Source organism: Taudactylus pleione, unplaced genomic scaffold (assembly GCF_031769625.1).
Source record: "Taudactylus pleione unplaced genomic scaffold, aTauple2 ptg001337l, whole genome shotgun sequence".
Lineage (NCBI taxonomy): Eukaryota > Metazoa > Chordata > Amphibia > Anura > Myobatrachidae > Taudactylus > Taudactylus pleione.
The window spans coordinates 404,697-423,016 of NW_028285737.1; the positions used below are offsets into that span (position 1 = coordinate 404,697).

Sequence of the window (18,320 nt, forward strand, 5' to 3'; positions counted from 1 at the left end):
AGTAATAATACAGGGACATGACTGGGGAGGTGAGGGGATCTGGGAGTGTCACAGCGACATCACTTATATCTATAGTAATAATACGGGGACATGACTGGGGAGGTGAGGGGATATGGGAGTGTCACAGTGACATCACTTATATCTATAGTAATAATACGGGGACATGACTGGGGAGGTGAGGGGATCTGGGAGTGTCACAGTGACATCACTTATATCTATAGTAATAATACGGGGACATGACTGGGGAGGTGAGGGGATCTGGGAGTGTCACAGTGACATCACTTATATCTATAGTAATAATACGGGGACATGACTGGGGAGGTGAGGGGATCTGGGATTGTCACAGTGACATCACTTATATCTATAGTAATAATACAGGGACATGACTGGGAGGTGAGGGGATCTGGGAGTGTCACAGTGACATCACTTATATCTATAGTAATAATACAGGGACATGACTGGGGAGGTGAGTGGATCTGGGAGTGTCACAGTGACATCACTTATATCTATAGTAATAATACAGGGACATGACTGGGAGGTGAGGGGATCTGGGAGTGTCACAGTGACATCACTTATATCTATAGTAATAATACAGGGACATGACTGGGGAGGTGAGGGGATCTGGGAGTGTCACACTGACATCACTTATATCTATAGTAATAATACAGGGACATGACTGGGGAGGTGAGGGGGATCTGGGAGTGTCACAGTGACATCACTTATATCTATAGTAATAATACAGGGACATGACTGGGGAGGTGAGGGGATCTGGGAGTGTCACAGTGACATCACATATCTAGTAATAATACAGGGACATGACTGGGGAGGTGAGTGGATCTGGGAGTGTCACAGTGACATCACTTATATCTATAGTAATAATACAGGGACATGACTGGGAGGTGAGGGGATCTGGGAGTGTCACAGTGACATCACTTATATCTATAGTAATAATACAGGGACATGACTGGGGAGCTGAGGGGATCTGGGAGTGTCACACTGACATCACTTATATCTATAGTAATAATACAGGGACATGACTGGGGAGGTGAGGGGGATCTGGGAGTGTCACTGTGATATCACTTATATCTATAGTAATAATACAGGGACATGACTGGGGAGGTGAGGGGATCTGGGAGTGTCACAGTGACATCACTTATATCTATAGTAATAATACAGGGACATGACTGGGGAGGTGAGGGGATCTGGGAGTGTCACAGTGACATCACTTATATCTATAGTAATAATACAGGGACATGACTGGGGAGGTGAGGGGATCTGGGAGTGTCACAGTGACATCACTTATATCTATAGTAATAATACAGGGACATGACTGGGGAGGTGAGGGGATCTGGGAGCGTCACAGTGACATCACTTATATCTATAGTAATAATACAGGGACATGACTGGGGAGGTGAGGGGATCTGGGAGCGTCACAGTGACATCACTTATATCTATAGTAATAATACAGGGACATGACTGGGGAGGTGAGGGGATCTGGGAGTATCACTAACATAATTTATATCTATAGTAATAATACAGGGACATGACTGGGGGAGGTGAGGGGATCTGGGAGTGTCACAGTGACCACTTATATCTATAGTAATAATACAGGGACATGACTGGGGAGGTGAGGGGATCTGGGAGTGTCATAGTGACATCACTTATATCTATAGTAATAATACAGGGACATGACTGGGGAGGTGAGGGGATCTGGGAGTGTCACAGTGATATCACTTATATCTATAGTAATAATACAGGGACATGACTGGGGAGGTGAGGGGATCTGGGAGTGTCACAGTGATATCACTTATATCTATAGTAATAATACAGGGACATGACTGGGGAGGTGAGGGGGTCTGGGAGTGTCACAGTGATATCACTTATATCTATAGTAATAATACAGGGACATGACTGGGGAGGTGAGGAGATCTGGGAATGTCACAGTGACATCACTTATATCTATAGTAATAATACAGGGACATGACTGGGGAGGTGAGGGGATCTGGGAGTGTCACAGTGACATCACTTATATCTATAGTAATAATACAGGGACATGACTGGGGAGGTGAGGGGATCTGGGAGTGTCACAGTGACATCACTTATATCTATAGTAATAATACAGGGACATGACTGGGGAGGTGAGGGGATCTGGGAGTGTCACAGTGACATCACTTATATCTATAGTAATAATACGGGGACATGACTGGGGAGGTGAGGGGATCTGGGAGTGTCACAGTGACATCACTTATATCTATAGTAATAATACGGGGACATGACTGGGGAGGTGAGGGGATCTGGGATTGTCACAGTGACATCACTTATATCTATAGTAATAATACAGGGACATGACTGGGAGGTGAGGGGATCTGGGAGTGTCACAGTGACATCACTTATATCTATAGTAATAATACAGGGACATGACTGGGGAGGTGAGTGGATCTGGGAGTGTCACAGTGACATCACTTATATCTATAGTAATAATACAGGGACATGACTGGGAGGTGAGGGGATCTGGGAGTGTCACAGTGACATCACTTATATCTATAGTAATAATACAGGGACATGACTGGGGAGATGAGGGGATCTGGGAGTGTCACACTGACATCACTTATATCTATAGTAATAACCATGCAGGAGGGAGTCGGTCTCAGATATTAGTATCAGTCCCTCAGTTCTCACTGTAGTTGGGATTTTTTACATTGCTAACAGTAAGTTGTTTTCTTTCTATCACTGAAACAAAGATGTCAGAGCTGCAGGAGATACTACAGCCGTGGCCAAAGTTTTGAGAATGTCACAAGTATGATCAGATGAATAGCAATTGCAAAGTTCCTCTTTGACATGACAATGAATTTAGGCCCTAATTCAGACCCACTCGCGAGCGCTGAGCGCTCGCAAGCGGGTCGATGTTGGCCCAGTGGGCATGCACACGACGGACCCAGCTCCGTAATGCGCATGTGCGACACCCGGATAGTGACGGCCAAGTCTCGTACCAAAGGGGGGTGCTGTCGATGGTGAGTGACAGCACGCCCCGTTTGGTGGGTGTGGCTGCCCAGACGGACGCGTTCCTATGGGAACGACTACCGTCTGGGGCCGGCCCCACTGACATCGCAAGTGATGTCAGTGGGAGTGCCTTCGGCTCTGATAGAGCCGAAAGCACTCCAGGGCTTGCGGCAATGAGACCCTACCACAAGGGTCTCGTCGCAAGCCCGATGGTCACGATGGTCTTGACCATGGTATGGACAGATATTTAAACAAAATTCAACCACCTAAAATGGGGAACCACAAAAACAGATGACCAAGCCCAATCCCACCAGAGTTTCACCAATATCTAATTAATCAGTTTCAGGGCCCGCATCCCCTTCAAATGTGCCCCCCTGAGAGCACTCCACAAGTTATCCCAGAATCCCCTCAAGTACTTTCCTCAACAGGCCTTGCAAATTGATAAAAAACTGGATGCTATACAACCATCCATTAATGCAATTCTAACCCACCTTAAGTCTAATACCAAAAGACTTGTTGAAGTTGCACAACGTACCAGTGATAATGAAGATGCCATCTTGGCATCTTGGCTCTTCAAAACAGTTGAGGAACAGAACAATATATAACGACTATGGAATCCAAGTTGGATGACTTAGAAAATCGTCACAGGCAAAATAACCTAAGGTTCATTGGTATTCTAGCACATATTAAAGGATCTGACTTGTTTGACCTCCTCAGTACAGATATTATTAATACGCTTACTGTCCCTACCACTTCTGGTACGGTGATCATAGAGAGGGCACATCGCATTGCACCTGAATGCGAAACCCGTAATGCAAATCCTAGACCAGTGATCGCAAAGTTTTTAAATTACCGGGATAAGGAGAACATCCTAATAGCATACAGGAAACAACGTACACTTGTGATACGTGACTTTAAGGTCTTAAAATTTCAGGATTTTTTGGTCTCTGTCATCCAGAAGCGTAGAGAATTCACCCCTATCTGTAAACATTTGTTTGATAATAATATTCGCTTTGCTCTGCTGTATCCAGCAAAGCTCAGGGTCATGGCTGATGGTAAACCCATTTTTTTTGAGGACCCTCTTTCACTTTCAAATCTCTCAGAACACATCTTCCACCAGTCCACCCACTAATGGATGATTGCTTTTCTTTCAGTGCTAATATATAGTAAATTTCATATTGTTGAGGCGTGACTAACACGCAGTTACAGTTTGATCATTTTGATATATTGAGACCTCTACTGCTGATTGACTCTACAGGATGGAGCAATCACTGATATTGCAGTTCTTTATATGTTATATGTTTTTGTCTTTTTTTGTCTGTCTCTCTCTTTTTTGTCTTCCCCTCTCTTTCTCCTCCCTCTTCCCCTTGGGCTGTGCACTCCTGGAAGCCAGTGGTTTTGCATTCCTAGGACCCTCTTTCGTCTTGCTCGCTGGGATGAGACGGAAGACACCCCATCGCAGTTACTTGGCTGGTCTTCTCTTTGTAGAACTGGGGTAGGTTAATGTCATTACAATCTCCCTCACCAACTAATCTACAACTAAACTCTACTTCCTTCAGATGTATGTCATGGAATGTTGCAGGTTTAAATTCCATCATTAAGAGACGTAAGGTTTTAAGTCATATAAAACGCTTTCGCCCTGACATCATAATGCTTCAGGAAACACATTGGTTAAAAAGTGCTAACTCTACTTTAAAAAGCCCCTGGATACAGGAATGTGTATCTGCCTCATATTGTAAGAAAAAACGTGGGGTAGCTATATTATTTAGCAAGAATTTGGTCTATTCTATCACAAAGACGCTGGCGGACCCTGAGGGCAGGTTTCTTTTGGTTCATATCACAATCCAAGGTGAGCATTTCACACTCCTCAACATATATGCTCCAAATTTCCCTAATTTCTCCTTTTATAAGGGTATTTCCAATATACTTATGAAACACGATACACCTAACCTTATAGTTGGCGGAGATTTTAATTCATTACATGACAGTATTCTGGACCACTCTAATCCACCGAATAAACCTTCTGTCTCTCCACGGGAAGGCGTTTCCCTTCTTTGCTCTCATCATGCCCTGATCGATGCTTGGAGACTCCAGAATGCTTCTAGTCGTGAATTCACTTTTCATTCTAGAGTACATGACTCCTTTCCTAGAATCGACTATATTTTAATAGCAGAAAATCTATTCTCCCGCATAATACGGACTTCTATTGATAACATTATAATTTCTGATCATGCCCCTATTGTTTTAGTTTAGACTTGACGCGACGTGCTCCTCTAAATATTTCCTGCCTTTGGCTCTTCCCTTCCTTCCTTTCACAAAATGAAGACTTTCAAAAGTATCTGAAAGCCAAATGGCATGAATACGTAGATGATAATATCGATCACTGGGATAACCCAGTATTATTCTGGGAGACGTTGAAGGCAGTTATGAGGGGTCATGTCATATCTTACCTAGCAAAACGTAATAAGGACCATAAGGAAAAGCTACGCCTTCTAAATAGCAGGTTGAATTCCTCTTATAAACGATATTTGTCCTTTACAACGGCTGAAAATAGATCCCTTTACCTTCAAAATAAACAAGTATTGGAAGCTTTTCTATTACAGGAGGCTAAACTTAGGACAGATTTTACTAAGAATCACTATTTTCGATGGGGAGGCAAGACAGGTAAACTTTTAGCATTTATGGCCAACAGACAAAAGAAAAGACATTGCATTGCTAGTCTTTGCGACCCTACGACAGGAGCAACCATTACCTCTCAATCTGACATATCAAAACTTCTTGAAGTATATTTCCAAAATTTATATGCAGCCGAAACACCCAATTTAGAAAATGCAAGACAATTTCTTAACGAAAACGTGCTACCAAAGCTGTCCACCCAGCAGAGGGAATGTTTAGAAGATGATATCACAGAGGAAGAGGTTGTCATGGCTATTGACTCGCTCAAATTGAATAAATCACCTGGCTCTGATGGCCTTGCAGCAAATTATTATAAAATATTAAAAGACGATATTGCACCTGTTCTTACTAATCTATTGCAACAAATTTATTCGGATAACATCGCTTATCCTTCATTTAACGAGGCAATGACAATCTTGATACCCAAACCAGATAGGGACACCACCTTGTTGTCTTCATATAGACCCATCAGTTTGCTTAATCAAGACTATAAAATCTTGGCAAAAATTATGTCGATCAGGCTACATAATATGATGCCGACACTCCTTACCCCACATCAACATGGGTTTACAAAAGGTCGTCATCCTGTATTGGCTATTCGCTCGGCGGTTGCAGTTTTGGCCTCCTCCCCAGCGGATCAGAGATCCTCCACTATTCTGTTAAGTTTGGACGTTGAGAAGGCCTTTGACAAAATTTTGTGGGAATATTTATTCCTAGTCCTGGACTCCAGGGAATTTGGGACGTCGTTTATAAACACAATCAAATATCTTTATTTGAATCCGCGTACTAGGTTACTTGTCAATGGCCTTCTCGGTAATACAATATATATGTTTATAGGTACAAGACAGGGGTGTCCGCTCTCACCCCTCTTATTTAATCTAGCACTTGACCCGTTGATTCGTGCTCTTCAGAGTTGGTCACTGTTGCGCGGCGCTTTCATTGGAGATTACGAATTAAAGCTCATGGCTTTTGCAGATGACCTTTTCCTTTTTATATCAAACCCGGAAATTAGTCTGACCCCCTTATTTGAAAAATTGGAACAATTTGGCCATATTTCTGGATTTACAATCAACTTTACCAAATCTTCGGCATTAACTTTGGGTAATAGACCTTTTAGACCTAGAGACAATTTAGGTGGCTTGAGGTGGGCGTCATCTAGTATACCTTATTTTGGTATACAATTACCCAAAAATATTTATAATTTATACTCTTTGGACATTACTTCGATAATGAATAAAGTATTTACGGAAATGGAAAGCTGGAAGCATTTTCAGCTTTCATACTTAGGAAGGGCCAATTTAATAAAAATGATAATCATTCCTAAATTGAGTACCCTCTACAGGTCCTCCCGTTACTTCTCACTTTAACTGACATTAAAAAGTTAGATGCTGCATTTCGGAAATTCATATGGAATAATAAAAAAACCAAAGCTTAGTTTGAAAATTCTTCAACGCACTAAGGAAGAGGGAGGAATTAACTTTCCCCATACTTTCCTTTATAATCAAGCTGCAATCTGTAGATACAAGACTGGATTCTACATAGAAATCAATTTGCTCACTATGATTTAGAGAGACCGTTCCAACCTGGTTTGGACTTGGTCTACTTTTTACATATGCCCAAACATGATATACCATCATCTTTGCTCAATAACCCACTCCTGATGTCAGCTTGGTCAACATGGCATTCCATACGTAACAAATTTAAACTCCATGATTCTTATTCACTACATCGCCCTCTGCTGGGAAACAATGACTTTACAGAATGGGTCTACAGCACACCCCTTCCCGAAGGTGGGATTCACTGGGCCTCCGCACAGTCAGACAGTTCACTAATTCTTCGCTTAAGCGTCCCTTAACATATGAACAGGCACACGCACAATACGATTTTCTTCAGTCTAATAATTTGGCCTTTTTACAGGCACAACATTATACCAGTAAAATCTTATCCTTTTTATCTCCCTTGGATTGGGATAATAAGCTAGATGCTGCCTTTTTGTCCACTGGAGATCCGTATAAAACTATATCACTTTTCTACAGCCTATTAAGAGTTCCTTACTTTACGGGAACATTCTCCACGGGTATCACTAAGTGGCAGGCCTGCTTTCCAAATCTAACGGAAACTAATATTTTACGCACTTTACAATATTCCCTCCGCACATTGACAGCTACAACCTATAGAGAAATGTTTTATAGGCTATTTTATAGGGGATATCTTTCTCCTACACGTTGTCATCTTATCGGTATCGCAACCTCCTCTGCGTGTCCAAAATGTGCCCAATTAGAAGCAACTTTGTATCACTGTTTATGGGATTGTAGGGTCATTAAGAAATTTTGGATGGAAGTGAAGCAGCATGTGCTTGCGGACCTAATTAATTATCTTCCATTAACACCAGAGTGGGCAGTGTTGGGATATATTCCAGGAATAACTAGAGTTTCTAAGGGATGTAGAAAACTATTATTAATTATCTCGGCTGTAGCTAAAAAATGTATCCTGCAACAATGGATTGCTCCTACCCCTCCTTCATTAACTATGTTCCAAGAGAAACTATTCTATATCTTCAAAATGGATTGGGTCGACTCCTCTCTCAATAAGGAAAATAAAAAGAACAGTTCTTAATTTGGGAGAGCTTTATTGATACTTTAAATCCTGAGATTAAAAGACAAATACAACAATGTTTCAAATCAACACACTGGTATGAAACTAGACTGCTCCTACAAGATCCCCCAATAAATAACACCTAAAAATAAAAAAATAAGTAAAACAAAGGTGATCAAGGAGGGCAGGGCAGAGAGAAACTGGGCCCGGGAGTGCATGGCTCATATCCCCCTTCCCTTCATATCCCCTCTTTCTATCTTTTCTTTCCCTTTTCTTTCCTCTTCCTCCCCCTGCTACCCATTTCCTATCTTACTTTATATTATTTTTATTATGGTTGAAGTCACTACAATAATTTCTTGATTATTTTTATATGGAATGGTAAAATGAGAAAATTGTGGTGAAGTCATTTTTTCTAAACCACAAATGATTTGTATTTATGTTATGACTGTGACATACCTTTGTGATATATTTTTGTGTATCATGATTCATTTGATGACTTCAGTAAACACATTTAAAAAAAGAAAAAAAAGAAAACATCTACCAAGAGCAACTTCTCCCAACCATCCAAGAACAGTTTGGTGACGAACAATGCCTTTTCCAGCATGATGGAGCACCTTGCCATAAGGAAAAAGTGATAACTAAGTGGCTCAGGGAACAAAACATCGAAATTTTGGGGCCATGGTCAGCAAACTCCCTAGAAGTTCTGGTCAATCCTCAAGAGGCGGGTGGACAAACAAAACCCACAAATTCTGACACACTCCAAGCATTGATTAGGCAAGAATGGGTGGCCACCAGTCAGTATGTGGCCCAGAAGTTGATTGACAGCATGCCAGGGCGAATTGCAGAGGTCTTGAAAAAGAAGGGTCAACACTGCAAATATTGACTCTTTCCATAAACTTAATGTAATTGTCAATAAAGTCTTTGACATTTATGAATGATTGTAATGTTATTTCAGTATACCATAGTAACATCTAACAAACAGGTCTAAAAACACTGAAGCAGCAAACTTTGTGAAAACCAATACTTCTGTCATTCTCAACTTTTGGCCATGGCTGTATATACTCAACATTTTCCTGTATATAGGAGATTGTCACAAGATTGTTTCTGTAAAATAGTACATTTGTATATAATGGAAAATATACACACATAAATAAACAGTGCCATTTAGATGGAGTTTAATTTACCTTTTCAATGCTATCTCAACCAATACACAGAATTACACTGCAGACATCCGATGAGTGTGAGACACCCAGCAGCCATCCCCATGTGTCAGGAGGACTAAGCAGGACCCAGTGCCCCATCACGGTGCCTCCACCTGACTCACTTATACATGAGAGACACAATGACTAGAAGATCCTGGAACTCACCAACAAGATCATTCAGCTGCTGACTGGAGAGGTGACTGCTGGGAATGGGACATTATACAGTAACACCAGGGGATGTGTCTGGGTGATGACTGGAGAGGTGACTGCTGGGAATGGGACATTATACAGTAACACCAGGGGATGTGTCTGGGTGATGACCGGAGAGGTGACTGCTGGGAATGGGACATTATACAGTAGCACCAGGGGATGTGTCTGGGTGATGACTGGAGAGGTGACTGCGTCTGGGCGATGACTGGAGAGGTGAGTGCTGGGAATGGGACATTATGCAGTAACACCAGGGGATGTGTCTGGGCGATGACTGGAGAGGTGACTGCTGGGAATGGGACATTATACAGTAACACCAGGGGATGTATCTGGGTGATGAATGGAGAGGTGACTGCTGGGAATGGGACATTATACAGTAACAGCAGGGGATGTGTCTGGGTGATGACTGGAGAGGTGACTGCTGGGAATGGGTCATTATACAGTAACAGCAGGGGATGTGTCTGGGTGATGACTGGAGAGGTGACTGCTGGGAATGGGACATTATACAGTAACACCAGGGCATGTGTCTGGGTGATGACTGGAGAGGTGACTGCTGGAAGTGGGACGTTATACAGTAACACCAGGGGATGTGTCTGGGTGATGACTGGAGAGGTGACTGCTGGGAGTGGGACGTTATACAGTAACACCAGGGGATGTGTCTGGGTGATGACTGGAGAGGTGACTGCTGGGAGTGGGACGTTATACAGTAACACCAGGAGATGTGTCTGTGTGATGACTGGAGAGGTGACTGCTGGGAATGGGACACTATACAGTAACACCAGGGGATGTGTCTGGGTGATGACTGGAGAGGTGACTGCTGGGAATGGGACGTTATACAGTAACACCAGGGGATGTGTCTGGGTGATGACTGGTGAGGTGACTGCTGGGAATGGGACGTTATGCAGTAACACCAGGGGATGTGTCTGGGTGATGACTGGAGAAGTGACTGCTGGGAATGGGACCTTATACAGTAACAGCAGGGGATGTGTCTGGGTGATGACTGGAGAGGTGACTGCTGGGAATGGGACGTTATACAGTAACAGCAGGGGATGTAGTGTTCCCTCTGGCGGGAGGCAGGGCGCCGGAGCTAGAGAGGGCGCGCGGTCATCGGAAAAGGGGGCGTGTCTATAAGACGCGTCCCCTTTTCGTCACTCTTGGGGGCGTGCCCGGCACTTACGGACACGCCGGGCAGCCCCCAAGCCCTGCAGACAGGGAGAATAGATGCCGGGCGCATGCGCCCGGTGTCTATTCTCCAGCGGTGACCGGGTCACCGCATGTTTCTCCACCCGCGGGACACTGCGTCCCGCGGGTGAGAACGGCTCCCGCAGGCTGTGAGGGCAGGGCGCTTTTTGCCCTCCTCCTGGAGGGCAGGGTGCTTTTTGCCCTCCAGAAGGAGGGCAGGGCGCCGCGCCCCGCTAAAACAGCCTAGCGGGAACGCTAGGATGTGTCTGGGTGATGACTGGAGAGGTGACTGCTGGGAATGGGGCATTATACAGTAACACCAGGGGATGTGTCTGGGTGATGACTGTATCATTGTGTGTGTCAGGTTCCTATAAGGTGTGAGGATATCACTGTCTATGTCTCCATGCAGGAGGAGAAGTATATAGAGGAACACAGGGCTCTGTACAAGGCCGTGATGATGGAGAATCACCGGCCCCTCACATCACTGGGTAAGGAGAGACTGTGATTTATTGTACAGAGGAGAGCAGGTATGGGGACCCCCTATATACACACATCATCTGATACTCACATATATACAATGTACTCAGTCACTGTGTGTCTCCTGCAGATGGACCCAGTAACAGAAATACCCCGGAGAGATGTCCCCGTCCTCTTTATTCCCAGGACTGTACAGAGGAGAATCACAGGACCTCACAGGAGCATCAGGTAGGTGGGATTTGGGGTCTCACCAAATAATAAAATAAGAAGTGAGTTACTATTTCCATATCCCATGAGGGAAGAGACATCAGTCACTGGACTTGCTGAGTGATTATTGTGTATTAGGAATGCAGAATATGTATTGGTGATTCCCTAGGGACCTCAGAAAGTTTGTGCCTCTTCCAGACATGTCACAGAAGTAATCACACAGGGATATAAGTAATGTGCACATAAGTTACCAGGGGTAATAATAGGCCCCTATACTGGGGCAGAGGTGACTTCTTAGGCAAAGGAAGCTCAGCCCTCAGTGACAGAATGTAGCAGAGGCAGCTGGGTGACCTCACTAGTTATTACCACTGGGATATATTATCTTCTGCTGGTTCTCAGTGTGTGACACGTTCTCCACACAGCCATGTAATAAATGTATTATTATGCAGCATATGTTGCTTAAATGTTTCCTTGTGGCCCTCACTATTGTATTACCTGGGTACGTCCCATGGTAAGGGCTGCCAAGGAGGACTGAAGCTGAGAACAGTGATTTATGTACCTGATAATTCCTATTCCTCTCAGCAATCCATGGCGGCCCAGTGTTCCCTCCCATCTTGGTTCTTATTAATATATATTTTTCAGAGACAACTTGGAAAGTTACTAAGTGACACTGTGTCACATGACCTGGGTGTAAACTTACTTAGTGAAGTTCAGGGGAGGAGTTCAGTGGCAGGAGCTGGTGCAAATATGGCAGCGAGAAGCAAGTAACCCATAAGTTGTTATGGATTACAGTGAGAAAACTTTATCAAGGATAAGCAGCACAGTTATGGATCATATGTTTTTCTTCTTCACCTCCATAGGGGACACAGGGACAACGCTGGGGTATAGGCTGGCAGAGTCTGGGCACCAAACAGTTAATCTTTTGACATCCCAGTAGTCCAGGCTCCTCCGCCCCAGCCAGGCCAGTCTTCATTTAGTGCCGCCGGGCTGAAGTGGCCTCATACTTAAATTAATTTTTTTTCTTTTAATTTTATGAGTAGGCAGCGCCTGGTGACCTACAGGATGCCAGCACTGCCGCTCCACCAATCGCATGCGAGCAGCTCAGCAATCACGGCCAGGTCCTTCTCACTGCACACTGAGAACCCCAGCCGCAGCCAGACCTCGAGGGAGCCAATAATGCTCTACTTTGTAAGATCTGCTTATCCTGGCCCTGTCTCTAGATGTCCTCAGGGAACACTTCCATCTCACAATATATCTTCTCCCTTCCCTTCACTCTGTCTCAGGAGATGCTCCATCTGGGGCCCTTGCTAGACTCCAGCGTTCAGAGGGTCTTTCTCCCAGCAGGTTCTTACATTACCGCCATCTGTCAATACACTCCTGCATGCAGACCCTGGGTTCACTTGTCTCCACCTTCGACATGGTGGAGTATCCCCAGTTTCACTCCCGGCCACTTCAGTTCTGGCTCGCTGGAACAAATCCCATCAACAAATGAAACTGCAGACAATCATCCTATCTTGAGAGGTCTGTCTCCCCCTTTTGTGGTGGTTCCAGGGTCCCATTTAGTCAAGGGCTGCCTCTTTTGGATTCTGAAATGGGTCATCCATACCACAGGCGCAAGTCTTCGCGGGTGTGGGGGCAGTGACCTGCCAGCAGTCCTTCCAAGGTCAATGGACAGCTCAGGTGAGCTACCTTCCGATCAGCATGATCCTGGTAGCTCTCGAATGGCCGCGATAGGCTTGGTATGCAGATCTTCAGAGACTCTCCATCAATTCTCCATTGCGTCTTTCTCTACGGCCGGATCTTCTGTCACAGGGCCCGTACTTTTGTCTGGCCCTGGCTCATCTCACTTTGACGGGGTGGCTCCATGGGACTTGACTGGAGAGCCTGAAGGAACCAAAGATTTCTCCTTTTGAGACCTTAGATTAGGTGGACATTTGTTGGCTGACGTGAAAGACCATCTCTCTTCTGGCTGTTACTTCAGCCTGGAGAGAGTCAGACTTGAGAGCGCTGTCGTGTCGCTCTCCGTTTCTTGTCTTTCACTCAGACTGGGCCATTCTTCAGAATCGGTTAGGCTACCCTTCCTAAGGTAGTTTCCAGATTTCACCTCAATCAGGAGTTTGTGGTTCTGGCTTTTCAGTCACCGGACGTTTCTGCGGAGACTTCTTTAGATGTTGTGAGGCCCCTCCAGATCTGTGTAGAGCATACTAGAGATATCCAAAATTCTGATTCCCTTTTCCTTTTCTATGGCTTTCACAAGCCGGGCTGGCCGGCTACAAAGCAGAACTTGGCCAGATGGTTGCATTTGAACATCCGCCTCAATCGCGCCGGTGCACCTTCCTTCCTCGGCTGTGGTTACTGCGCATTCCACCAGGTCGGTTGGTACCTCTTTGGCAGCTCTTCATGGCACCTCTTCTGAGCAACTTTGCTGGGCAGCTACGTGGTATTCTGCTCACACATGTCTCTTCAGGTGTGATTGATCCTGTGTGTTTGCTGGTCTTCCTTCTCCTTCTTCTCACTCCTGCCTTGGGCTTGCTAACTTGACTTCCCTGCCTGGGACTGGGACCTGGAGGAGCCTGGGCTGCCGGGATGTCAAAGATTAACTGTTTGGTGCCCAGACTCTACTGCCAGCCAATACACCAGTGTTGTCCCTGTGTCCCCTATGGAAAAGGATTTAACCAGGTAAGAACATAAATATCCTGATCACTGTTAAGCGGAGTCTGGGCAGTTCTGAGGTCTGCACACTTGCAGGCATATATAATAGCAGACAAGACTTTAGGCAGCTTATCTGGTGTAAGCTGGTCCTGTAGGTCTGATACACTAATAAGCAGTTTAGAGGCCAGTGCACTAAATTGTAGCCAAGAATAGAGGTTGGCTTGGAACAGCACATCAGCAGGAGGATTACAGCAGGAGCAGGTAGTCACACACAAGCCTGGATCAGACACTGCAGCAGAAGGAAAAGCAGAAGCGGGTAGTCACACACCAGCTGGGATCTGTACACTGTATCAGCAGGAAGAGCAGAAGCGGGTTGTCACACACCAGCTGGGATCTGTACACTGTATCTGGAGCCAGTAGTCACACACCAGCTTGGATCTGTACAATGTATCTGGAGCCGGTAGTCACACACCGGCTGGGATCTGTATACAGTATGAGCAGGAAGAGCAGAAGCTGGTAGTCACACACCAGCTGGGATCTGTACACTGTATCAGCAGGAAGAGCAGAGCGGGTAGTCACACACCAGCTGGGATCTGTACCCTGTATCTGGAGCCGGTAGTCACACACCAGCTGGGATCTGTACACTGTATCTGGAGCCGGTAGTCATACACCAGCTGGGATCTGTACACTGTATCTGGAGCCAGAAGTCACACACCGGCTGGGATCTGTAACCTGTATCAGCAGGAGCAGAAGAAGCGGATAGTCACACACCAGCTGGGATCTGTAAACTGTATCAGCAGGAAGAGCAGAAGCGGGTAGTCACACACCAGCTGGGATCTGTACACTGTATCAGCAGGAAGAGCAGAAGTGGGTAGTCACACACCAGCTGGGATCTGTACACTGTATCTGGAGCCAGTAGTCACATACCAGCTTGGATCTGTACACTGTATGAGCAGGAAGAGCAGAAGCGGGTAGTCACACACCAGCTGGGATCTGTACACTGTATCAGCAGGAGGATCAGAAGCGGGTAGTCACACACCAGCTGGGATCTGTACACTGTATCAGCAGGAAGAGCAGAAGCGGGTAGTCACACACCAGCTGGGATCTGTACACTGTATCAGCAGGAAGAGCAGAAGTGGGTAGTCACACACCAGCTGGGATCTGTACACTGTATCTGGAGCCAGTAATCACATACCAGCTTGGATCTGTACACTGTATGAGCAGGAAGAGCAGAAGCGGGTAGTCACACACCAGCTGGGATCTGTACACTGTATCAGCAGGAGGAGCAGAAGCGGGTAGTCACACACCAGCTGGGATCTGTACACTGTATCAGCAGGAAGAGCAGAAGAGGGTAGTCACACACCAGCTGGGATCTGTACACTGTATGAGCAGGAAGAGCAGAAGCGGGTAATCGCACACCAGCTGGGATCTGTACACTGTATCAGCAGGAAGAGCAGAAGCTGGTAGTCACTCACCAGCTGGGATCTGTACACTGTATCAGCAGGAAGAGCAGAAGCGGGTAGTCACACACCAGCTGGGATCTGTACACTGTATCAGCAGGAAGAGCAGACGCGGGTAGTAAAATACCAGCTGGGATCTGTACACTGTATGAGCAGGAAGAGCAGAAGCTGGTAGTCACACACACCAGCTGGGATCTGTACACTGTATCAGCAGGAAGAGCAGAAGCGGGCAGTCACACACCAGCTGGGATCTGTACACTGTATCAGCAGGAAGAGCAAAAGTGGGTAGTCACACACCAGCTGGGATCTGTACACTGTATCTGGAGCCAGTAGTCACACACCAGCTTGGATCTGTACACTGTATGAGCAGGAAGAGCAGAAGCGGGTAGTCACACACCAGCTGGGATCTATACACTGTATCAGCAGGAGGAGCAGAAGTGGGTAGTCACACACCAGCTGGGATCTGTACACTGTATCAGCAGGAGGAGCAGAAGCGGGTAGTCACACACCAGCTGGGATCTGTACACTGTATCAGCAGGAAGAGCAGAAGAGGGTAGTCACACACCAGCTGGGATCTGTACACTGTATCAGCAGGAAGAGCAGGAGCCGGTAGTCACACACCAGCTGGGATCTGTATACTGTATCAGCAGGAAGAGCAGGAGCCAGTAGTTACACACCAGCTGGGATCTGTACACTGTATCAGCAGGAAGAGCAGAAGCGGGTAATCGCACACCAGCTGGGATCTGTACACTGTATCAGCAGGAAGAGCAGAAGCTGGTAGTCACACACCAGCTGGGATCTGTACACTGTATCAGCAGGAGGAGCAGAAGAGGGTAGTCACACACCAGCTGGGATCTGTACACTGTATGAGCTGGAAGAGCAGAAGTGGGTAATCGCACACCAGCTGGGATCTGTACACTGTATCAGCAGGAAGAGCAGAAGCTGGTAGTCACACACCAGCTGGAATCTGTACACTGTATCAGCAGGAGGAGCAGAAGAGGGTAGTCACACACCAGCTGGGATCTGTACACTGTATCAGCAGGAAGAGCAGAAGCGGGTAGTAAAACACCAGCTGGGATCTGTACACTGTATCAGCAGGAAGAGCAGAAGCGGGTAGTCACACACCAGCTGGGATCTGTGCACTGTATCTGGAGCCGGTAGTCAAACACCAGCTTAGATCTGTACACTGTATCTGGAGCCGGTAGTCACACACCAGCTGGGATCTGTACACTGTATCTGGAGTCAGTAGTCACACACCAGCTGGGATCTGTACACTGTATGAGCAGGAAGAGCAGAAGTGGGTAGTCACACACCAGCTGGGATCTGTACACTGTATCAGCAGGAAGAGCAGAAGCGGGTAGTCACACACCAACTGGAATCTGTACAATGTATCTGGAGCAGGTAGTCACATACCAGCTGGGATCTGTACACTGTATCAGCAGGTAGAGCAGAAGCAGTTAGTCACACACCAGCTGGGATCTGTACACTGTATCAGCAGGAAGAGCAGAAGCGCATAGTCACACACTAGCTGGGATCTGTACACTGTATGAGCAGGAAGAGCAGAAGCGGGTAGTCACACACCAGCTGGGATCTGTACACTGTATGAGCAGGAAGAGCAGAAGCGGGCAGTCACACACCAGCTGAGATCTGTACACTGTATGATCAGGAAGAGCAGAAGCGGGTAGTCACACACCAGCTGGGATCTGTACGCTGTATCTGGAGCCGGTAGTCACACACCAGCTGGGATCTGTACACTGTAACTGGAGCCAGTAGTCACACACCAGCTGGAATCTGTATACTTTGTCTGGAGCGGGTAGTCCCACACCAGCTGGGATCTGTACACTGTATCTGGAGCCGGTAGTCACACACCAGCAGGGATCTGTACACTGGAGAAGTAGTAACATTGTGGTAATCGACCAGCCAAATAAACAGCTTTTTCAATTTGGCAGCTCTCACAGTAGGTTCTGCTACTATACCAATTACAAGGGAAAAAGAAGAGTATGGAGAGAGTATTTGAATTGTGATGAGAATCTGTAGATAGATTTGATTTTAATATTTTATTGCAATAACTACAAAGAATAATACATACAAATTGTGACCATATATGATAGCAGATTAGCACACCCCTATAAGTGAATTGTAATAGTCTGTGTAATTATATATCCTATAGATATAGGAGTAGGCAGCGCCTTGTTTATATGAGGACAAAGTCATAGTAAAATACGGGACTATGAAAAGGTCCCTCTACACCGAAGTGTCAAAATAATGACGATCGCCCCCACACTATTGGTAGAGTCCCACAGCCTACAGAATGTAGCAGTACAGATGTATTACAAGGAGACTTATTTGTGGCTTCCTGTACGTAGACTATATTCCCCGGATCTCACAATCTGCAGGTGGATGTAATAAGACTAATCAGTCACTGCATGGGGCACAATGGGACGTGCACCTGTCTGTGTTGCAATAAATAGTAAGGGACGTCCACACACAGCACAATAAGGTATCGGGACGAAGTTCCTTATATAGCAGGCGTTAATAACAATGTGGCTGTATCATCCATTGTTCTGATGGAAAGAAGCAGCCAGTGGAACACCTGCAATGTGCTGTTGGCAATAAGGCACAAGCAGAGTGGGGCTTAATATGTGATAACACACCAGGAAAT

The 18,320-nt window shown here is 45.8% G+C and overlaps 1 protein-coding gene across 2 annotated transcripts in view; it reads left to right on the forward strand.

Annotated features, from left to right (window-relative positions):
* The window catches only part of LOC148443064 (uncharacterized), a 42,371-nt gene that overhangs the window by 12,225 nt on the left and 11,826 nt on the right, over positions 1-18,320 (forward strand). For both annotated transcript variants that reach the window (XM_088463274.1, XM_088463275.1), the window contains exons 2-4: positions 9,486-9,669; positions 11,272-11,350; positions 11,470-11,567. In XM_088463274.1, the coding sequence (XP_088319400.1) occupies positions 11,317-11,350; positions 11,470-11,567 (132 nt within the window). In that variant the 5' untranslated portion in view covers positions 9,486-9,669; positions 11,272-11,316. The remainder of the gene's footprint in view (positions 1-9,485; positions 9,670-11,271; positions 11,351-11,469; positions 11,568-18,320) is intronic.